At 38.7% G+C, this 24,501-nt stretch overlaps 1 protein-coding gene across 2 annotated transcripts in view; it reads left to right on the top strand.

Annotated features, from left to right (window-relative positions):
- Positions 1 to 19: 19 nt before the first annotated feature.
- DHX15 (DEAH-box helicase 15) overlaps positions 20 to 24,501 on the top strand; it is a 49,152-nt gene continuing 24,670 nt past the window's right edge. Inside the window, exons 1-5 of one of the 2 annotated variants that reach the window (XM_009648038.2) lie at positions 20 to 224; positions 5,934 to 6,282; positions 10,808 to 11,001; positions 12,124 to 12,283; positions 12,696 to 12,914. In XM_009648038.2, coding sequence (XP_009646333.2) covers positions 217 to 224; positions 5,934 to 6,282; positions 10,808 to 11,001; positions 12,124 to 12,283; positions 12,696 to 12,914 — 930 coding nt within the window. In that variant the 5' untranslated portion in view covers positions 20 to 216. Of the gene's footprint in view, positions 225 to 4,900; positions 4,920 to 5,933; positions 6,283 to 10,807; positions 11,002 to 12,123; positions 12,284 to 12,695; positions 12,915 to 24,501 lie in introns of those variants that run through there. The other variant, XM_035903508.1, reaches the window with a different exon arrangement.

Genomic DNA, 24,501 nt, shown 5'->3' with positions numbered 1-24,501 from the left:
TCGTTCTTTATCCCCCTTTTCCCCCCCCTTCTTTTATTGTCTGTTTTTTTCTTCCCTTATCTGGCTGGAGGGGTCTGGGAAACGTGGTCCTAGAGGTCAGCATGAGGTTTGTTCCTTCGGTATAATTAGTGCCTAGCCTGGGAGGAACGGTATTCCTTTGTTAACGTCTTTCATTTGGTAACCGGCAGGAACACGCTCGACTTTAGGTGAAAGTCGATGGTGAGGTGGGTTTTGGGGTAGGGGTCAGGGGAGCGATTATATTTTTTTTTCCTTAGTTTTGCAAAGGTTAAAGTTTTAGGACTGTACTGCACAAACTGTAGCAGATTTTCATTAAGGTTAATGAAATTGCAGTAACACGGACGATACACTGGTGCTGGCCTTTTATACACAGTTGTTTTGGAGCCTTCTCTGCATAATCTCTTACCCTCTAATTGCGGGGAGGGAGAAGCAGGTGGGCCTTTAAAGTAAATTTCTGAAACCTAAAGGAAAACAAGTAAACATGATGTTTATCTAGTCTGTCCTTTCTGATGGAGCACAGGAAACTAACGTGAATGAATGCATTTCTGAAGTCAACAGCATTGTTCTGGACCAGAGTGTTTAAGAAAAATGCTTAATCCTGTTCTCAACACTTGCAATACTGAAAGTCTACCATAGCAGTTAGTGTTAAAAACAGTCTTAGCAAAACTTGCCTTTTGTTTAAATGTGAGCTTGTATAGCTTCAGTTTTTAGCCTCTAGGGTTTGATGCATTTTTCTTTGGTAAAAAAATGAATGTTTATTATTGAACATCTTAATTTCCTGTATGTAGGATCACCATAATCTATTTTTTTTTAAATAAATGTATTGTGCTATCTATCTCCTTTAATACACTTTTGTGTGGTTGAAGTTGATGAGAAGTTGAAATAGCTCTTCTTTGTATACAGGAAAGTTGTACGTGTGCAGCTTTCTTGTGCGTAGAGATTTTTGTAAAATTTTTAAATGGTTATGCCAAAACTGATCATTATTTAAATGCTGTACAACTGTTATGGTTGGTTGTAAAGATAATGACAGGTCAGTATTTTCTTGTTCATATATTGGTGGGTTTTATAGTTTTGGTAGGGTTTTATTTGGCATTGTTTTTACTGACTATCTACTGCCATCCTGAACTCTTTATCCTTACCATTTTGTATATACTGTAATGAGTTCCCACCAGTGGTAAAACAACTTAACCAGAAGTCTGACCTTTATGGCATCTAAAAACTATACAAGTGCTGGTCTTGTGCTCTTTCTTTGTCCCCTTCTAATCTGCCAATGAAAGCATTAAATGGCATAGGACTGAGAACAAGTCACTGTAAGCATAATTACTGAGTGTTATTATTTCTAATATTACTTGAAATCTTAAGTCATGTAGCACAAGCCATACTAATGTTACATTGTCTTGATCTGTTTTAGGATAGTTTGGTTTTACAGCTTATGGAAGGCTGTAAGGAAGATGCAGAGAGATTCTTGTTAATGGCATGTATATACATGTCTTCCTCTGTGCCAGGAGTGTCTTTATGCAATTTAGTTGGTTTTGGAGCTGGATTAAGCTGAATTAGCTCCTTAGATGGTTACCACTTCATGTGCAGAATAATAGTTCTTATCTTGCATTCAGACTGGACCACCTGACTAAATATGAAAGTTGTATCAAGTTACCCTGTGTTTTTTTTTTAGTTCCTTTTTAATTGAGGCCTGTGTTGGTATGTGTGGCTCTACATGGCAATGATGCCAGGCCACCAGGCTTCTTTCTAACTGTTAGCATCTTTTAACGTTGAGCATGGCATCTGTTTTCTTCCAGTCTTGAAGTATCATCTGTGAAGTAAAAAACTTTTTTTGAAAAATGGGAATTTTATGGAAAGCTTTTGGTCACAGTGTTTGTGCGAATTGCCTACATGCTACTTAAAATCTGTTAATTTCTTTCCAACTGTACTTCAGTTGTTGTGTAACATCACAGTTACTGTGTTAGTGGGATGTATCATTCAGACTAATTGTACTTTTTTTTTTATGTATAGAACAGAAATCCTCCTTTAGCTGCATTGGCTTTTTGCATCAACTATTGCCATGTGTAGTAATGGAGAAATATCACTGATGTTCTGTTAGACATGCTTAGACTTTCACTGAGGTGATCAGTGATTTTACCTTGTGCCCTTTGTTTCTGTTTTCATGTTTACATGCTTTTCATCCTCTGACTTGGCAATTCCTACAGTGTTTCTTTTGTATCCATGTCTGTACAAATATATGCGGACATAAGGAGGTGAAAGCAGAGAGCAGACCAGACTACTTCACTTGAAACACAAGGCAAAAAAACACAAACCCCTTATGGTTGTGGAGGCTGTAATGGGGTTCAGACACAAGAAATATGTGACTAAAATATGATGCTTTTATTGTTCATTTCTGGGTTTGAGATCAATCTTCTCTCTGCAATAATGAAAAGTAACTTAAATGTGGCAGTTTATAAATGAAGATCTGCCAAGTTGCTTTTTTAGGAAGTTTAGTAAATTCATATGGCATTGTAATGATCATTCTTCTTTTCTCTTGTTGACCAAAGGAGCCTGGATGTATGTGCTAAATTTCAGTAATAACAGGAGACTGGGAAACATTTTGGGGGGGGGGAGGGAAAGCGCTGCTATAAAATGATAAAGTATTAGACAGTAAGTGTGAGGGCATGCTATATGTTGTGGTTTTTCTATGCTGAGATCTGCTTGCTGCCACTTCTCTTTTTTTTTTTTTTTTTTTTTTTAAAAAACTAGACAATTCTCTTGATAAACCTGTAAGTTGTTTTTTACTTCTGAAATGTAGATAACTTGATAGGTTTGTTTTCTTATTTGTATGATTAAACATCTGTAAGAGTTAAATGAGGAAACTGAGAAATGGGGTATTAATAGGACTTTACATTCTGGTTCGTATTTGTAGTCTGTTTAATCCACTGTCGTCGTCTTGAGGTTGTATTTTTATCTGTGCTTATAAGCCCACAGAAATTGCTACCAACACAGAAGACAACAGTGCTGCCCTTACCCTTTGACTAGATACAAATGAAGAATAAAAATCTTTTAGAAGCATGCACACACACAAAAAACCCAAATGAAAAACCCCTCATTAGTGGCATGTCTTATTCTTCCCTTCAGTGAAGTGTGTGCTGTTACCAGGTTGTTGAATTTTACCCTAGCCTTACCATTCTTAAATTGCTTTTATACCTTAATTTCCTTTTCTTACTAATGATGTTACTGTCTGAACATCCATTTGTTTATACCAATATGTGCAGATATTTAAAAATCTGATTGCAGATAGTTCATTAGCTACAAGTCCAAAGTTTCATTCCTGTTTGACACATGCTATTAGACTCTTCCACCATTAAGTGTAGCATAATGGAGCCTAATTCCTTCAGTTTGTAATGGGGGTAACTTTTCCATACCAGAGAATATGAACCTATTGGGTTCTGCAATATTTGCCTGCCATTTTGCACTTAAGAAGACATTTCTAGCTTGTACAATATTTGATGATGATAGAAATAATGTTGAAGCTATGGTATCTCAGATTAAAGGAAATGATCTAAAAGAGCCTTAATTTTCAGACAACTCATCATCCAAAGCTTTAGGAAAATCTATATAAAAGTGCGTTAGGTAAGTGACAGTAAACAGTATGTTTTGTAATCCTTTATTTTCAATGGATGTGTGTTAAAAAAGTAGTCTTTAAAAAAAACTCATCACAACAACCTCTGAAGCCATTATTTGTTGAAGTATTGAGGGGGGAAAAAATACAGCCTGCATAGCTTACATTCATTTATACAAGAACAAGAGTGGTGGTTGTTTCCAGTGTGCAGCACATTTTGAATTAAAATTTATAGAATTAGTACTAATATAGTTTTGATTACTTCATCTTACCTGTAGGTGGGAATTTGCTTATTACTTCACTAGTTATATTTGAATGCCAGCTGTATGTTTAAAAAAAAAAAAGGCTGTGGAGAGGAGTGTTGGCCAACAGTTTTCTTTAGAAATGCTCTATACTCTTTCTTTCAGGCATGCCTGAATGCTGGTAAAGAAGAGGGGGAAGTTCTGTTTTCCCTTAATGGCTATTCCTAAATACATTTATATGTGCATTTACTATAAAGCTGGTGTTGACTTAGCTCACTGATTTCTCTTTTTGATGGTATTCCAGTTAACATAATGCACAAAAGAAGCTGAAGCTGAGGATATCCCTCAGTTTTGCAGGCAAAGATGCCACTAATCTTTTGACTTACATGAGCTTAAAATGTGATGGGATGTTGTTGTGGTTTAGCCCCAGCCAGCAACTCAACCCCATACAGCCGCTTGCTCACTCCCCCCTCCCCAGGTGGGATGGGGGACAGAATCCAAAGAGTACAAGTGAGAAAACTCATGGGTTGAGATAAAGACATTTCAATAGGTAAAGCAAAAGCTGAGCACACAAACAAAAAGAAAACAAGGAATCCATTCACTGCTTTCCATGGGCAGGCAGGTGGTCAGCCATCTCCAGGAAAGCAGGGCTCCATCACGCATAACTGTTACTTGGAAAGACAAATGCCATCATTGCAAATGTTCCTTCCACTTCCCCCAGCTCTATATGCTGAGCATGACATCATATGTTGTGGGTTATCCCTTTGGCTAGTTGGGGTCAGCTGTCCCGGCTGTGCCCCCTCCCAGCTTCATGTGCCCCCCCAGCTTCCCCACTGGTGGGGTGTGGTGAGGAGCAGGAAAGGCCTTGAGTGTGTACACACAGCCCTGCTCAGCAGTAACTAACACATCCCTGTGGTATCAATGCTGTTTTGGTCACAAATCCAAAACATAGCCCCATACTAGCTACTATGAAGAAAATTGAACTCTACCCCAGCCAAAACCAACACAGTTGTTTTTGTGAAGTGGGACTTACTTCAAAGTGCTGAGTTAGGGTAAGTTCGGGATTTTTTAATAAAAGCATGTAGCTATAGTTCTTTGCATCAGACTAGGGATTTCTTTGCAAGTGTTCCAGTGTTCGTATGGAGAGTGAGATTATGTGCAAGAACAAGTATGTGGATTTGCAAAATCAGAAACTGCCACTAAGACTGAGGCCAGAGGTTGAAATTTGAGTGGATAAGTATGGTTAAAATACTGGCTTTCTTTTGCAAGTGGAATGAACTTTTCTTTTTACTTAATATTTGGAACGAATGGGAATACATAAATGCTCGTTGTTTTTAAGTGTGTGGTAGGAGGTGATACTGGAGAAGATGGTACAACTTGGTAGTGTTAACAATTGGACTCGATGATCTCAAGGGTCTTTTCTAAACTAAATGAGTCTATGAACTGTAGTGGCTAGTTTTAATTCTAAGTTTCAGACTTAGCAACTTGTATATCAGAGTTGATTGAGTCAGAATAATATGAAAGACTTTGAACAAAAAAAAAAAAAACAAACTACAAAGTAATTGTGAGATGTTAAAATCAAGCTTTTATTCCAGGGCTTGCTTATCAACTTGAGTTAGTTTTTGTGGGTTAGCATAATTCCTGTGCTAGGTAGGCAAGAAGACTATTTGGTGTTCTCTTATTTTTGTGCAGCAGCAGCAAGTAGGGATGCAAAGAATTGTGGGAAAAGTCGAGAATGTAAAGCTGATTCTTCATAATCATTAAATGAAGAGGGTTAAGATGATGGTCTCTGTGTGATGGCTTTCTTCAGTATTGCCTGTAGTGAGAGGAACTGTGGCAGTGCTTATGTACAATGAGTGTAATAGTATATTTAATATTCAGTATGCATCATATACTGTTGCTCTGATGCTTATCCTTCCAGGTAGTTGTTGCAAGGCTTTTTTAAAGATTTGGTTTATATCCACTTTGTACTAGATACTTTTAAAGTTGCTTTGTATTTAAATTCCTACTCTGCATTTAAATATTCAAGTATCTAATTTTCTGCTGTGTCTCTTAACTCATTTTAGGAAAGATCGTGACCGGGACAGGGACCGTGATGACCGTTCTAAAGATCGTGACAGGGATCGCGACAGAGATAGAGATCGTGACAGAGAAAGGGACAAGGAAAAAGATTTGCGAGCTTCATCTAACTCTACGTATTATGCAGCTGCTGGGCTACCAACTATAAAACCAGCAATGATCCCACACAGTATTAACCCTTTCACAAATCTACCACATACACCACGATATTATGACATCCTGAAAAAAAGGTTACAACTTCCTGTCTGGGAATATAAGGAAAGATTTACGGATATTTTGATTAGGCATCAGTCATTTGTGCTGGTTGGAGAGACTGGGTCTGGTAAAACAACACAGGTGAGTTCTTATCTATATGATACTGCAGTTTTTAAAAGGTTGAGAGTGTTGGTAGCTGTGTGTGAGGTTGAAACTTCTTTGGTTTCCTGAAATTCACTTGTGAAATTCACACCTCACAAACTGTGAGCAAAACTAAGTTGATGAATGTTTATTTGTTTTATGAATACTGAAGTGGGAAGAATCTTCCAGCATCTTCCCCTTTCACAATCCAGTCTGTTTGCTCACCCCTACTTCTGTTGGCTGTATGATTGATAGTTATCTTTTTGGTAAAGGAAGATAAGAGATTTTAATGGCTAGACAGAAGTGTACTAATCTACAATCTTGAGGTGATGGTTCCAAATTTACATCTATAGTTTATTTAGCTGTTTTTGTAGGTAGCAGCTGGGAGGTAGGAAAAAAATTACAGAAGTAGGTAGTTGTTAGTGTTCTGTGAAACTTACTGCTACAAATATGAACTTAAACGGAGTTGAAATGTCAGATAAAATTCTGACATGATCTGATTGAATTATATGTTTTTGGTGATACTCAAGAGGAAGTGACTTGTGTTTCCTTGGTACTGAAGCTTCTCAGAGGTCATATAGCTTTCCAGTGCTGCAGTTAAATCACACATTTTTGTAGGTTCATGGCTCTAAACATCTTCCTCAATACTAAAAATAGTAGTAAGAGATCTACAGAGCCTCCTTAACCCTTAAGAAGAATTTTGGGGACCAGTAAACAGGGAAGATCTAAGATATAGGGAACACCGCTGTGTATTTATAGTAGGACAAACTGCTCAAAACTTCAATCTATCCTTTGGTTTGCTGCTTAAAATATGTGTGGAAAAGTAATGTAAAAAAGTTCTTTGTTCTGTAACCTCATAAATTTCTTTTATCTAGGCAGAAAATAAAAACTGGAGGATATTTTAGTCTTTATAGAACTGCTTATAGCTAACTTATAGTGAGTCTTACAGAAATAAATTTTTAATCATGAAATAAAATTCAGATGTCTAGAAAATGTGAAGGACATAGTAGTACACTGGATACATTTTATAGCTGTACCTGAAATATTTGAAGTTACATGCCACCGTTGCTGCAAATTTTAGAAACCAGTGTCTTGTTTGGAAGCTACCTTATTGCATTATCTGTATTGCTTTTTTAACATGTGTGAGCTGAGACCAGGATTTTATAGATTATTCAGGAAAGTTTGATTAAATAGTTACTTAGAAAATATATGATTCTGAACATTCATGTAAAGAAATTTGGTACTTATCTATGTGAAAACAAGATTTCTCATTGCATGATCTGAGAATTTGAAGATCTAAAGGGTGTGTGTCTTTAATAGCTATGACTTAAATGTCAAATATATCTTACTATAGAGTCATTCCCTAAGCATAAAGCTTTTCCTGAGTTGTATTACTACTTTAGCCCTTACTTTCTGGAAGGATTTAAGAAACCGAAGGCATCTTTCCTAAAAATGGGATTTAAGCTACCAAAAGCATGTAAGCTGTCTTGGAAGCAGTCTTCCTCTGACTTCTCTCACTTTATGAGATTCCAGATACCTTTTTAAACAATTAAGTGTCTGTGTAGGAACATACCACTGAAAATGATCCTGCTGTCACTTAATGAACACCTTGGGGTTTGCATGTGATAGTGTCATATTCTTTTTGTGATTAAGTGCTGTCTTAAAACCAGTTGGGAGGTGGTTGTTTTTCTTCTCCTTACATTCATTGGTCAGAGCAAGATAAATAATTATCTGTGGTTAAGAAACCCTGAAACTGAATGTGCATGTGAACTATTTATGCTTGCTTTTATTGGTATAAATTTGGCTTATTTGAAATATATAATAAATTGTTCTTCCAAAATTATTATCTTCCCTTTCTTGTCTATAGTAGAAGGCTATATAGTAGTAAATAATATTTTTGAGAGTGAGCTGCTGCCTGTCAAGTCCCTTCCCTGATTATTATGTGCACGTTTTCCTTTTAGTCTTGCAGACCACTCAGGTTTGGGAATGCTTGGCTTTGATAGTGGAAACAACAGGGGATAAAACTTGTCTGACAGTCTTGTTCCACATGGACTTAACCCAAAGCACTGAAGAAGTATATTGGAAGCCAAGACCATTAACTTTCAAGACTTCAGTATTTGCAATGGCTTGATTTGTAATTTAAACTTAACCTTCTAATTTAACTGTTTTCTTTAAATGCTCTCAAATACACTCAGTGTAGAATGGGTGTGCAGAATTTCTTTTAGAAAGAACTTAAGTGTTTGCTGTAATTGCAACGTGTGCTCCCTTTTAAACGTGGGATTGTATGTGGTGCTGGCATAATAGTTTAAATTTCTTCGATAGATGGAATAGCGGAGTAGCATCTGCTTTTGCTTGAGAGCCTTAACTGTGAAGGGTAGGATGTTTGTTGACATAAGGGATGCCACTTTGTCAGCAAGTTTTCTTGGCAGGTGAAGTTCAGAAGTAAGGTGATTCTGAGTGTAGCTTGATCTGCTGTCCTTGCAGTCCACAAGAGAATTGAGAAGGGTAAAAGTCTGATGCCTTTTTAACTAGTAAAAATTCTGAGAATTCTACCATAGAACTTTCAACAGAGAAAGTTTTCAATAAATTGAAATGGCTCAGAAAAGCCAGGAGAGTACTGTTCCCTCTCCTACCCTGCATCCCTTAAAAAACCATGACTTGCCTTTGACTTTGGAATAGACTTTAGCAGCCCTTGGTGCATTTATCTTTGATTTTAGAGGCCACTGTATGTGTAGTCCCCACCTCATGTTTATGGCATTTATATTTGAAAATCTCTCTGCACTGAGAAAGTTCTTGAGGTTGAGGAGGATGCTAACTAAAACTATTCCTCGTGCTTTGATACTCGATGAAAGGGCCTTTTTTAAGGATAGTCAAGGGTTTTGGCGATTTGTAGGGTTTTTTTGCGCCAGTGGAGTTGAGCTAACTTTATGTTAGGTTTTACAAGAACCAGATTATAAGAATTGTTCAGTATATTCCCAGTCATGACTGAAGCAGAAAATGTGATATGGCAAAGTCCCTTTTCCTAATGTTTCTATTTCTCTTAAAGCTGGACATGAAAAGTATACTGGTGGTCATCTAAATCAGCTTAACACATTGAAATCTATGTAGCTCTTTTCTTTCATTTGATACCAGTGCTGTAGGTTTTGCTGTTTACTGGAAAACCACTCCTAAGTTATTTTTATTTCATGCTACTGTGGCCCAACAGACCTGTTTTACAGTTTATTTCAGGACTTGCTCTGTTTAAAGTCAAGAAGCTTCACCTAATATGCTTAGAGTTGACTTCTTATTAGTGACTTGGAAAGCAAATTCCTTTCTCTACACTGCACATCAGGGGAGTGTGTATGTGTTAGGGGATAAGGCTTCAGGATCATGCAGTCAGTGTCCAAGAATTGTTATTATTTTTAGTTTTGAATAGGATTTCCAGAAATTTGTGTTCTTTTCTTCTCAGCAGTCTATTAGTCTCCTGTCATATTTTGATAGTCTTTGCTTTTTATTTGTGATGGAAGTGTGTTCCCCATTTAAAAAAAAAATCATTACAGTCTACACTTGGTGTGCTTATGAGTATGTTTTAGTGTTCAGTTGTGTGTCCATTTTGCTGTGGAAATATGGTATTCTAGAAGAAAAAAATTCTTGGTTTAAGTCATACTGCTTTTCATGTTATTCTGCATTGGTGCAATGTATAAACGGTTTTTTTCCTCGATAAACGTGAGCTTTTAAGAGTACTTTGAAAAGCAATTACTGAGGAATGGATTTTATTTGATCTGTAGACTTAGAACTAGTTGTGCCTGGAGATGTCTCCTCATAAAAAGTCACACTGAGAACATGTTAAGAATATTCTATCTTCATCAAACGTCACTGACCTTTAGAAATTCTTCTGAATAAAGCTGCTTATTTTGGGTGATTCTTATGTTTCAAGATTCCTAACAGGAGCAGAAAACTGCTGACTGACAAATAAAATGAGTGCTAATATAAGAAGGAAAACATAGGGATTTCATATCTGGTTGATAAAATTTCAGAGGTACAATAATTAACCAAATGAACATAACTAATTATTTGTTGTGATTCCTGGCTAAGATGATTTTTTTTTCTATGACTAAAATACTTTTTTTGCTTAATGTGTTAATAAACATTACTTTTTAAAGCCACAATGTATAACTTACTGTAAAACTTCAAATGACAAACTGTGCTATGGATCTCGAAATTCTGAGTGTTAACTTTAATTTTAGTTGCTTTGGAGCATGTTGGCTGCTGCTAAATACCTGTATAAGGTACTGATCTAACAGTGCTTAAAGGTACTGTGAACCTATGTATTTCCTTGATAAGTTCAAACATTAGTTATGTAAATGCTTAATGTGAACGTGCTTTATTTAGTGGCATTAGGTCCAACTAACTAGTCTGCCTGCTGTCATGTTTTGGGTATTTTTTTGCATGCAGTTGGCATCTCATAACTTTGATACAGTACAAAGGTTACAGTTTACATCTGGCCATTTGAAGTGTGTTTAAGCCTGAATTTTCTTCTTGATAGATCCCTCAATGGTGTGTTGACTACATGCGCTCACTACCTGGACCAAAGAGGGGAGTAGCATGTACCCAGCCTAGGAGAGTGGCTGCAATGAGTGTGGCACAGCGGGTTGCTGACGAGATGGATGTCATGCTGGGCCAGGAGGTTGGTTACTCTATTCGATTTGAAGACTGCAGTAGTGCAAAAACCATTTTGAAGTAAGTATGGCAACTGTCAGGTAAAGGTATATAACACAGCCTACTTGGAGGTGGGGAGGGAATCGCGGGTGGGTAGTAAAGGGTGTGAGCAAAGTTAAGAAATTAGTAACGAGTAATGAATCTATGGACAGGAGTTACTGTGTCTGAGTGGAGAAGAGAGGCAGGAGCATGAGCTGGGAGAAACCTGGGGTGTGGGGCTTGGGTAGAATTGAAAATTAGTCATTCGTTCTAAAGAAGTCACCCTATGGAAGTTCATTTAAAGTGATCCATAAAGAAGAGGATGATCTGAAGAAGTATTTTTATGAATAAGGTGCTATTCAGAATAAAGCCCTTCAGCGTTCTGTTTCTCTTTGTGTTACGCATTCAATTGATCTTTGTGCGATCTTCCTACTCAGGGTAATCCCGGTGAAGTTCAGTAGCTTACTTCAGTAAGGCGAACTACCAGTTTCAAAACTGGCCTATTCCCGACTCTGGGACATGTCATCCATAGTGTTTCAGTTGTCAACTGTTCCAGATTCCTGTGCTGTGTTGGTGGAACCAGAACCACTTAAGTCATTTGCAGATGACATTCAGAATGCTTGGTTAAAAAGGATTACACATAGTGTGGTTCAATGAATACTGCTTTTCTGTAAAAAAGATGGCTTCTCTTTTGCTCATTCAAGTAGTTGAAGGCTGGGAATAAAGTTAATGTGTAAAAAGAAATTCAAGTGAGTCAGAAAAGCAAAAGTGAACAGATGATCTGCAAACAGAAAAGGGAAGAAACAATGGCAGAAATAATATTTGTAGGATTTCAGAATTCCCTTTCTTTTCCTGTCTGATTGTAAACCTGGAAGTCTGCCAGTAATAGTCTACAAACTAGTTATAAACGTTGCTAAACCTTGTTTCCCCTTTTTTTTTTTCAAGTTTCTTCCCCTACTCCCAGATTTCACTTATACTCTACAGTAATTTTTATTTGAAAATTTAAAATGAGCTTGTTACTTAGTTGGAAATAGTTTACTGATGTTTCTATTTTTAAAAAAGTTAAGAGCTTAGTTCAAACAGCCTAGTGAATGATATGGAAGAGGATTCTGCATCAGACCTACGAAATAAAATTATGTTTAAATTGTTTTTGTGTGTATTCAGGTATATGACTGATGGTATGTTACTTCGTGAAGCAATGAATGATCCTTTGCTGGAGCGCTATGGTGTTATAATTCTTGATGAGGCCCATGAGAGAACACTGGCTACTGATATTTTGATGGGAGTTTTGAAGGAAGTTGTAAGACAAAGATCTGATTTGAAGGTCAGTAATGATGAAGCCCAACAGCATCGCCTTTCTAGTTGCAGGCATACCAAATCAGGTATACGTGTGCTTACCACTAGCTGATTTTTATGATCAAGTAAAGTAGATCATCTGTTTTTTGATCTAGTGATAATCTGTATTGGAAAGATAACCCTAGGAAATTCTTAATGCGGTTTGTGTTGAGGAAAATACTAGAAACAACATAATTGTAGCTTAACCTTTCTGTATTTGACTAGGAATTTTTTTGGCCTTTGTAACAAGGGTGCTGTATTCAGGTGATAAAAGCATGCTTAAATCACAGTCAACAGTTGAGTTTAATTTCTCGCTATTACATGTGGTATGTGTACCACTTCACAAATTCTTGTTAGCCTTTGGAGTAACTTTTTTTTTTTTTTGTCCTCCAAACCTACAGGTTATAGTTATGAGTGCTACTTTAGATGCTGGCAAGTTTCAGATCTATTTTGATAACTGTCCTCTTCTAACTATCCCGGGTCGCACTCATCCTGTGGAGATATTCTATACTCCAGAACCAGAAAGGGACTACCTTGAGGCTGCCATTCGAACAGTGATCCAAATTCACATGTGTGAAGAAGAGGAAGGAGATCTCTTGCTCTTTCTTACTGGACAGGAGGTACTTTTTTCCTTCCCCCCCCCCCCCGCCATTGTTCCATACAGAAACTGTTTTAAGTGGCTTGTGTAGACTGAAACGTTTAGTTTCCTTTTCTAGTTTATCATTTGAATGACCTGAGATTCTCTACCTGCCATACGCTTCAGGTCCTTAATCTTTGTATGTATCTGTTATGTGCACATGCTCTAAAATGAAAAGTCTCATCTTGCGTACTTCTAAAATAGAAACCTAGAGTATGAACCCTAGGTTTGTACTGATGTGAACTCAAAAGTTCTGGGTACCTGGTAGTGTCCATGTTTTGACTGCAAATGTAGTTCTGTGCGCTTCTGGACGTGTATTGTGCAACTTAACTGAAGAATAGTGCTTTGGTTCTGCTACTTAGCCATCAGTAGTAGCTTTAATAAAAATGTTTGGGTTTTGTTTTTATGAACAAGTTTGAGTATTAAGTTGTAGTCTTTCTGTACCACAAATAGTGGGAGTTATGTCTTGGAAACGGACTCAGTGCCTTGCAAAAGAGGATTGTACAAAAACATGTAAGCTAAACTACATCAGGAGTGAGGATTTTCTGGAAATCTTAAATCCTTTGCTTTAAATAAATGGTGTGGTTTTGTTTTGTGGTTTTTTTTTTTTTTTTTTTTTTAGTCCTAATCTGTTGCTTTGAAGCTGTTTTGAGTGTCTCTGTTAGTAAACTGAGATGGAGAAGAGGTAAAAAACATAGGCATTTTGAAAGTTTACTTGACTGGATCAACCTAGAATTAATATTTTTAGTAAGGTGAGAAATGCAGCTAGCAAAAATGTTTTTCTGACTCATTCTTCTTGCAGTCACTCCTCTTGAAGAAATACCCTTCAAAGGATGTGGAATAACTCGGTGTCTTTAATCTAAGCATATACAATCTTAACTATGCCAAGGGGGGAAAAAAATAGTAAAATAACTTGTTGTGCTAGAAGTACGCAGGCTGCTTGAGTAGATTTGCCAGTCATAAAACTCATCTAAGAAGCAACACAACTTTAAGACGTTTGACTAAAATGTCTTCTGGCAGGTCGGTTCCTCCCTTAGAAAACCAGAACAATGACTGTCCCTGTATAAGCAGATACTCTGGCCTTTACATTTGTCCTTCTTTGTTTGGAGTATTGCTGTGAGTTAAAGTACAGGTAGGGGAAAAAATACTTGTAATGATTGTGGCTTTGAAATCTGCCTGTTTGGTTTTAGTTAGACGTTCTAGCGCAGACTAGTCTGGCAGGTAAATGTGAGAATTTGTGAAACTGTTGCAAGTGGGTGAATAGACCAGTGGCAACAGAAAGGAACACTGCTGTCCAGCTGTTTCAGCAGATTTTGTTTTCTTACCAGTATGCTAAATCAGGCTGGTCTCTAACCTTTCATAAAGAACAAATACTTGCCCTTATAATTATCAATTAAAAATTATGTCCTTGGTAAATCAGTTGCTATGTATTGGTCTAAATAATTTGTTACAATAATTAATGGTAGTTTGGAATGTGGGGGGAGGACTGCCTTCAGATGTTACCAACTCTGGGCACCGCCCATGTCTGGCAAATGGCTATAAACCCAGCTGGTCTTTTACCAGCCAGTGCTTACAGAGGTACTCTTTTCTGTTGTATGAACAAGTTCTCTGATTTCCTCTGGGTTAATTTACAGGGCATAATGTATTATAATCAATTTTTTAATGAAATCATGCACATAATACATATTCATATGTACAGACATAATTATGCATAAATGTATCTAACAATGTCCCTGTATGCTTTTTGTGTAGAGTTCTCCAGTCCACGTATCCATGCATGATACTGTTTGGGGGCACTGGAGTGGTTCTGCCTGGAGTTAGTCTGAATTTAACCAGTTAGCTTGAAGTTGAAGTCTGGTTTAGCTTCTGTAGAGGAGCTTTGAAGTTGTATATCCATTTTGATTCATGATGTTTTGGGGCCTCTGAGGCCCATTGTTGAGCCTCATAATACAGTCTATGTGTGTACTACTGTTGAATCTAAAGTGATAAGACCTACTGTAGTCTCAGGAATGGGAAAGTGTGCTCTTGGTACCACTACCGCTATGTGGTTTGGGTGCAGTAGGCTTAGTAGCTTGGGTCTTGCCATTGATTCTTGCTGGCTCAGGGCAGAAATGCTTTGTAGCTCTCTTGCATTCTGGAAACCAACACCAACAGCATGCAGGATAATTTGATTTTCTTGTTGGAAAGATGCATTTACAAAGCCAAATGAGTGTAACTTTACAAAGTTACATAAAGGGAAGATGTTTTGGGTGAAATCATGCAAGTGTGAACTGTTTTGAGTTTAAGAGGCTTCAAGATGAGGAGTAATTGCAGTGGTCTAAGGCAGAATGAGGGTCTTAACTAGCTGCTGCCTTCAATTCTCACTAAACTTGACGTAATTTTATATGGGCAATAACATGGATAGCAGTTAATTAGTACAGATTAGTTAAGACATTAAGTTGATGGTGGAACCTGGACATACTAGGGAAGATTCTGTGTTTTCAGGCCCCAAAATAAAAAGAAGCTTAAATATATTTGGAAACCAAAGGACTCTTAATTGTATAAGCCTGTTACTGGATAAAGATAAAATTGTTGGTAATGGTGCAGAAATAAGTGTTCAATAAAAACTTCCTTCCTGAATCCTGAAAGGAGCAAAAGTGCATGATTATGTTGCATGAACTGCTTTTCAGTCCATTAGTAACAAAAGAGGATGTTTTAAAAAAAACATTTATAAGGAATAAACATTTTGAAATGGGACTTGTATCCCAAGTCCCTGTAAGGAGGACAGCTTATCTGTTAATTTTTAAAAACAAACAAAAAAACCACCCTGGTATATCAGGGAGATTCCAGAAGATGCAAATAATGTTCATGTTCCGTGCCAATATTCAAAAAAGGGGTAACCTGAGATAGCCTGGGTAACTGCAAGCCAGGTTGCCTGTTGTCAGTCACAGGCAAAATTGGAAACTCGACAGGGAATTCTGTTCAGAAGGAAATAGCATAATTACATTTCAGTCAATGTGTTTTTCTTAGACAATAGGTTTTGTCAAACTTGTTCTCAGTCATTGAGATTACAAATTTGGTAGTCTAGTTGTGTAGCTACACATTTGTTAAACTTGACTTTAAATGTCTCAAAACTGGCTTACCTGCAGATCTCAGAAGCAGCTGGTTTATTGTCTACTGGAGGTCTGCTAAAACAGTATTAGATTTCACACTCCATTAAGATCAGTAATCTGAGTAGGTGTAAAATCCTTACAGGTTAAACTTGTGGGGTGGGGGAGGCAGAAATAACAAGATAGAAACTGCATAGATCTGTCTATGAATGTTAGTAACCTAGGCACTTACGAATGCAAAGTGTGTTCTCTGCCACCCCAGTACCCTTTTCTCTATAAAGCCAAATGCACATGGAGGAAGAATCCAGGCTGCCTCTGGAGATTTGAAGTACAGATCAGCACTACTGTTCTTGAGTGTAGATAAATATACTGAAAGATGCTGCTGTGAAGTTCTGGTGTCAGTGTTCCAGAAGGGTTTAAAGTGTGATGTTCCTAAAACTGATGTTGCTACAGGCCACCTGACCAGGAGGACCAAACAGGTGAGGTGCTCTATAGACAGGTAGAAGCAGCCTCGTGTTCCTGAGCCCTGGTCCTCATGGAGGACTTTGGCCACCCTGATATCTGTTGGAAGGACAATACAGCATGGCATAAGCAGGCGGGAGGTTCCTGGAATGCATTGATGATAACTTCCTTCTCCAAGTGATAGAGGAGCCAATGATGAGAGTTGCTATGCTGGACCTTGTTCTCACCAATAAGGAGGGCCTAGTGGGGAATGTGAAGCTCAAGGGCAGCCTTGGCTGAAGTGGCCATGAAATGGTGGAGTTCAAGATCCTTAGGGCACCGAGGAGGGTGCACAGCAAGCTTACTATCCTGGAATTCAGGAGAGCGGACTTCCGTCTTTTCAGGGATCTGCTTGGTAGAACACCGTGGGATAAAGCCTTGGAGGGAAGAGGGCCCTGAGAAAGCTGGTTAATATTCAAGGATCACCTCCTCCAAGCTCAGGAGCAATGCATCCCAACAAAGAGGGAGTCAGACAGAAATGCCAGGAAGCCTGCATGGATGAACAAGGAGCTCCTGAACAAACTCACACACAAAAAGGAAGCCTACAGAGAGTGGAAGCAAGGTCAGGTAGCTTGGGAGGAATACAGAGAAATTGTCTGAGCAGACAGGGATCAAGTTAGGCAAGCTAAAGCCCTGACAGTTAAATCTGGCCGGGGATGTCAAGAGCAACAAGAAAAATTTCTATAGGTACATCGGTGATAAAAAAAAGACTAGGAATAATGTGGGCCCTCTCCGTAAGGAATTGGAAGACCTGGTTACCCAGGATGTGGAGAAAGCTGAGGTACTCAATGAATTTTTGCCTCAGTCTTCGCCAGCAAGTGCTTGGGCCACACCGCCTAAGTTGCAGAAGGCAAAGGCAGGGACTGGGAGAATGAAGAACTAACCACTGTAGGAGATCTGATTTGAGACCATCCAAGGAACCTGAAGGTGCACAAGTCTCTGCCTGATGAGATGCATCTGTGGGTCCTGAGGAAACTGGCAGATGAAGTTGCTAAGCCACTATCTGTTGTATTTGAAAAGTCATGGCAGTCCAGTGAAGTTCCCACTGACTGGAAAATGGGAAACATAGCCCCTATTTTTAAAAAAGAGAGAAAAAGAAGACCCAGGGAACTACAGGACAGTCACCCTCACCTCTGTGGCAAGATCACAGAGCAGATCCTCCTGGAAACTATGCTAAGGCAAATAGAAAATATGGACGTGATTGGCAGCTGACATGGCTTCACTGAGGGCAAATAATGCCTGACAAATTTGGTGGCCTTCTGCAGTGGGGTTACAGCATTGGTGGATAAGGGAAGAGCAACTGATGTCATCTACCTGGACTTGTGCAAAGCATTGTCCCGCACAACATCCTTGTCTCTAAATTGGAGAGACATGGATTTAACGGATGAACCACTTGGTGGATAAGGAACTTGGTGGATGGTTGTACTCAGAGTTGCAGTCAACGGCTTGATGTCCCAAGTGGAGACCAGTGACGAGTGGTGTTCCTCATGGGGTCGGTATTGGGACTGGTGCTGTTTTACATCTTTGTCCGTGATGTGACACGGATGGTGGGATTGAGTGCACCCTCAGCAGGTTTTCTGACAACACAAAGCTGTGTGCTGGGGTTGACATGCTGGAGGGAAAGGATGCTACTCAAAGGGACCTTGGCAGGCTTGAGAGGTGGGCCCATGTGAACCTCATGAAGTGCAACAAGGCCAAGTGCAAGGCCAACTCCCGTACATAGGTCGGGCCAATCCCGAGCACAAATACAGTTTGGGCGGAGAATGGATTGAGAGCAGTCCTGAGGAGAAGGACTTGGGGGTATTGGTTGATGAGAAGCTCAACATGACCTGACAATGTACACTTGCAGCTCAGGCGGCCAGCCGTATCCTGGGCTGCATCAAAAGAAGCATGATGAGCAGGTTGAAGGAGGTGATTCTGCCCCTCTACTCTGGTGAGACCCCACCTGGAGTTCAGCTCTGGGGGCCCCAACATAAGGAGGACATGGACCTGTGGGAGTGGGTCCAGAGGGAGGGACATGGAGATGATAGAGGGCTGGAGCACCTCTTTTATGAAGACAGGCTGAGAGAGTTGGGGTTGTTGCACCTGGAGAAGAGAAGGCTCCATGAAGACCTTATTGTGGCCTTTCAATACATAAAGGGGGCTTCAAGAAAGATGGAGAGAGACTTTTTACCGAGGCCTGTAGCGATGGGACAAGGAGCAACAGTTTTAAACTGAAAAGAGGGTAGATTTAGATTGGACTTAAAGAAGAAATTTTTTACTATAAGGGTGCTGAGGCACTGCAGTGCGTTGCCCAGAGAAGCTGTGGATGCCCCATGCCTGGAAGTGTTCAAGGCCAGGTTGGATGGGGCTTTGAGCAACCCTGCCTAGCAGAAGGTGTCCCTGCCCATGGCAGGGGGGTTGGACTGGATGATCTTTAAGGTCCCTCCCAACCCAAACCATTCTATGAGAAGAGTTGCAAAATACTTTTTTAGGGTTTGGTAGAATGTTTTGTAAATGAAGATTTAATTTAAAGGTACGGTTTTTTCATCACAGTGAAGCTGGTTAAACACTGGAACCATGCAACAAAGTAGCAGAGATTTCTTCTGAGGAATTTGAAGTCAAAATTGACAGCTTTTTAGTCTCAGTGGTAGTGGCTGGGTGAGGTTAAGGCAGTAAGTGTACTGGGCTGCAATGAACACAGGTTTCTTGTTTAGCCTCGCATAGAAAGTATTGAGGAGTTAGGGAGAGTAAACTGAAAGAAGAGTAATAATATTAATTGTGTTCAAGTGCTAAAAGGAGGAAGCTTTTTTTTCTGCTTTTCATTCGAGATGATGTCAGTATTGAATATTTCAAATTGACCAGGTCAAAAAGATCCCGAATATAGGAATCGTGCTGAGACAAGTTCAGTTTTGTCTTGTTGACAGAGCAGTTCTCAGTTATGGTCAAGTATTGACTTGTTCCATGGACAACTTATTTTGTCTCAACTACATAGTTTTGCAAAGTTTTTTTTCTCTGAATTTGTATTCAGAGCATCTCTTGAAATGGTGCAGCTCTTAGGGCTGGTTCTTTTTACTGGTTTCCTCGCTTTAGCTTGCAGCAGTTTGCTTTCATTCCTGGAGGAAGACAGGGAAATCACTTTAAGGACAAAGATACAATTTCTAGGATGTTCATGATATCAAAGCCAGGTGTGGTTGCTAGTGCCCTGTCTGTGATAGGAGTTCAAAAGAGAAGTGGGATGGTTAAGATGTCTACCGAATATTTCTGGTTTGGGAAGTACTTTTTGCTTATGTGTTTCAGTTTTTCCTCACGTGCTCATTTTATACAAGGTAAAATTGCCTTAATAGGGTTTTTGGCATTAATTTCCTTCAGGGTTTAATGGTTATGTCTACTTGACTCATTCATCCAAGGTGAAGCTAAATCCAACTGTGTATAGTGTAGCAGCTGATTTGCTGTAGGTAAGACCGTTCTCTCCTATTTAAAAGAATATATTCTAACTGGACCAGTCTTGAAGTTTTGCTCACCGTATGAGATTCTTTGTAAGTGCTCCAAATACAGGGTCAACTGAAGAAAGGGTTTCTGAAATAATGTTCCCAAGAACCATGTTTACAAAATCACTGAATTCTGTTTTGCATGCCAAGTGCTCAAACTGTTCCATTAAATGGGCTCAAAATGACATCACTAGTCAGCATCTTTTTGTAGAAACAGTTTTTCTAAAGATAATGGGATACAGTTTAAATCTTGAGTGGAGCCTGACCAGCAAGTTAAATGGATGTTTACATACACCAGCTTGGCCTCTGAGCCAGAATGAATGCCAGCGCTTGAAATACTTTGGTGGCTCAGGGTAACTTGCGGTCAGTCATTTGGTAACTGTTGTTTAGTATCAGTGTAATTTCAAGCCTCATCCATGGCAGCAGGGATGGGTCCTGCACACAAAAGGGAAGGAAATTCAGGTTATTGGATTGTTAACTTAGCAGGAGCAATTTTACTCGGTAACTGCTAGTCTTCCTGGGTTTCTTCTTATGTTTGTGGTTTTTGACTGCAGTTCAATGGAACATCTTTATGTAAGAATCTTGACAGTATTTGTTCAACACAAACTTGCTTCTTAAAAATGTGGTGCACTAACTTAACGATATATGCAACTGCTCCTATAATTCTCTTCTGTTTCTATTCTTGCTAACAGTAACCTTTCAGTATGAGCACCTCACTTTTTTACTGCAAAAATACCATCAGGGAAAGAAATGAAAGTTAATTTCTACTGAGCATTCAGTTTGAATAGTGTAATAAAGACTTTTATTTTCAACAGCAGATAAAGAAAAAAAAATGTGCTGTGCATGATAAGAAGCAAAATTGGTCTCTTCTGTGGTTAATTTTATACAGCTACTTTTAGATGAACTGCTAATGATATGTTAAGATCCTTACTTTTTGATGCAGAGCTAGGGAGTATTAAGTATTGGAGTAGTGAGATGATAAGCAGTGGAAATGTGGTGTTGGAGGCAGCTGGGGAGGTATTGGTTTGTGGTTCATTTATTTCTGAGTGAGTCTGTCTTTGCTGTGTGTTATGATGCAGAGCCTGAGGAACCAGCATGTTTCTAAATTAAACTGGCACAGACCATCTTTAAAAGTCATACCTAGAAGATTTTCTGTGATAAGGGTTTCAAAAGTGAGCTCTTCTAGGAAAAAAAGAGTATTACTAAATATTAGTAAGTAATACTAAGTCTTGTTCTCATTTTCAATCTTGTTAGTATTTACTAATGCAAATCAAAGAGAAGAGGGGAGATTGGGTGGGATTTAAGCACTGGTCCTGTAAGTGGTACTCTTGAAGTTAAGCCATAGGAAAATGATCAGTTCTGTCCCTCTAAGTTTCAAATGCTGACAGCTTTTCGTCATGTCTTTGCAGAGCATTTCTGTCAAGTTAAAGAAACTGGCTTTTTCAGGAGACCTTCCTTTTGTACCCTGCCCATGCTGTCCTCTGAACAATGTGGAAGGTTTTGTATTTACTTTCTGCAATGAGGGATTAAAAGAAAACTTCAGCACTGTTACAGTGATGGAAGAAAAAAGGATTTAGTTTTACAAATAAGTGGGGTAGGGGTTCAGCTCTACCCTCTGTCTTGTTCTAGCTGAAGTAATTTTGCTGCATGCTCTAGCGTGAAGGATGCACGCAGTTCTGGGCAGCACGAGAGAGAGAGATGGAAGACAAAGTGGCAGACTGTGAAAAGACAATCTTGAGCCCTAAAGAAACTAACCTGTAGCTAGTGCTTTCTGTGGTTGATTTAACTGTTGCAAAGAAGTGAAGAGGCTGTTGACCAGAGCAGCATTCAACACTTGTCGTACAAAGAGTAAATGCAGCCAGGTCTGTTTCCACAGTTACAGTCCAGCAATTTTAGCTGTGAAGTATCTCCAGGTGATGCTGAATATGTTTATCTTGCTGAATGGTTAAAAGTGCTTTGGCATACTTGATTTTGACCTCAACCTGAAGCATTAAATACACTTCCTTTATGCCTGAAAAGCACCTATAGCTCTTTAGTTTTCTTTGTTGAAACTGTAAGATCTGTAACCTTTTTCAAAGTGTGTGCATGTTTTGTGTGCTGCTACTATAGTATTTAATGCTGTCATGGGTGAGTGTGTGTGACTAAAGACTGCTGTTTTGACTTTTGAATACTTGAATGTATAGATGAAGTCTTCTCTCTGTACTACTGTACTTCACTGGAGCTGGAGCAAAAGTTCTGCTCCGTCAGCTTGAATCACTTAATATAACCAATTATTTCACTTTTATATGTATTGATCTGCCATGAGAAGGGAAAAATAATGAAAGCACCATGCTTTCAATTTCTTGGGAGCTTAATATGAATAATAGGTGGTGTTGTGCCCATCCAGAGGACACTAGAATTGAATATAAGCAGCAATCCTGGCATTCTGGGAGTTCAGGACGCTTTGTCAACAGACTTCAAACTCTGAGTTTCCCTCTGGTCTGGTGGATCTTTGCGTTTCTAGCTGCATCGAAACACAGATTCAGTGAAAGGAATAAAAACTACTGCATGCAAGTTTTTTTTCTAGGCACTAGTCATCAGCCTGCCTTTTCTTTGGAAAAGTGGGTTAAGATGGAGTAAAAATCCTGTCAGATTCAGGAGTCATAAGCAACCTACCTGCTGTTATGTAAAAATACAGATGGCTGCACTACTGTTTCTAATAAATAAGAGGAAGACCGTATACCCCGTTCCTGCTTTTGTTTTCTAAACAAGACACTGCTAAGCTTTGGTTCCCATACAGACTTAGGTCTCGCTGAAATCTGTGGCACCAGGGAAGTTCCTGTTGAAATCCTGAAGCTTTTTGGTGTCTCAGAATTGCTTTCTGATACTTAAGCTCCTGAAATCCACCTAATTTGACAGGTATTCCAAACATTGCCTGTTATCTACCAGTTATTTGAAAACCAAGCAGCCTGCTCAGGATTGTGTGTAAAACCAGCCTGAATCACACCAATTTCTTGGAAGGAATACCATTTAAATTCACTTAAATTTGATTTAATAGTAATAATCTTGTTGAAATTATTTTCCTGGTTAGTGCGTTTTTTTCTTTTATAAACTATCTTTATTTAGCTGTAGATTCAAAATACAAATTGTTGACTCTCTCACTTGGATGTTTAGATGACTTTGTTTTTCCTGGTTGAAAAATATTCACCGTGCCATTACCTCCTTGATCTAGTATGTCCATAAAAAGCAGTATTTTCTTTGCTGACTCTTGTCTGTCTTTTGGAGCTTTTCCAAGGAGAATTGCTTATGCTGTTGAGGGTGTAGAAGAATGTTGAGGACTCCATATAAATATTCAAAGTGTACTACTATGGAGTTCTTAGCTGGTACTTGATTCTAGTTTCCATAGCGTTGCAGCTGAACTATAGATATTATACATATATCATTAATTCATGTTGATTGCATCAAGCAAGAAGCTTTTGGAAACTTTAAAATACATAATAGACTGAGACAGTTCTGATGACTAAATGTTCTGAGGTATAGATATGTTAAGTGTATGTGGCATTTGCACCTTGAGACAAATGAGCATTAACTAGCATGTAACCTTTCCTCTTTTTATGGTTTGCTATTTACGTTTTGGTAGTCAGCTCTTTTTAGAATGAGCATACCGATGGGCATTTTCACTGACTACAATGTTACTGAGAACTGTTTCTCAGGTAATACTCCTAAGAAGTCTTTGCTTTTGTGAAGAACTAGGATCAAGTTCAGTCTAGTAACTTCAGCATTGCCTAAGGCTCACACTTTTTGCATGTCAGGCTTACTTTAATTCTGAAGCAGGACTTTGTGCTGATGGGCTGGGCAATCACGGGTCTAACTGTGGCTCCTCTGATCCCATGTCTGCTCCTGCTTCCAGTACCCTGGTATCTGCTGTCTTGGATTGTCAGTGTTGTAGTCAGGGCTCTGGAGATTTTCAGGCATAATCTCACTGCAAGGCAAGCTGCGCTCTCTTCCCTCCAAGAAGGAAAAACCTCCTCTTACATGTGAGTTGATGGAATAATCACTCTTCAAGACATTTTGTAATGGATTTGGAGGCAAACATTTAAATGTGTGTGGTTTGTTTGTTTGTGGGTGTGGGTTGTTTGTTTTTTTTTTTTTGTTTTTTTTTTTTTTTTTTTTGAAAAGCCACACAAACTTCCTTACCTGATCCAAGGCAGGCCTATTGAATTAGGCTTGCTGAATCTTCAGAGGATTAAAGTTAGGATTGTGCCATCATCTGTAGCTCTCCTATCTCCAGACTTAAATGTTTTCATGTTTTGGAAATGAATCTTTACCACTTAAATGAATCTTTAATACTTTCAAACTGTTCATATGCCTTCTAGATTGTGTACTTTGGGAGACCGGTTTTAGTCATCTACAGGCTGAAGTACAGATAAACTTTTCTGCCAATGTGTAAATAAAAGCAAGCAACCCTTTTTTTTCTCTCACTTTTTTAAAATTAAATTAATTCAGTACTAAAGAATTCTTTTTAAACTGT

The sequence above is a fragment of the Egretta garzetta genome, unplaced genomic scaffold (assembly GCF_000687185.1).
Source record: "Egretta garzetta isolate BGI_Z169 unplaced genomic scaffold, ASM68718v1 scaffold151, whole genome shotgun sequence".
In the NCBI taxonomy this organism is placed as follows: Eukaryota; Metazoa; Chordata; class Aves; order Pelecaniformes; family Ardeidae; genus Egretta; species Egretta garzetta.
This window is presented reverse-complemented; position numbering and strand designations above follow the sequence as displayed.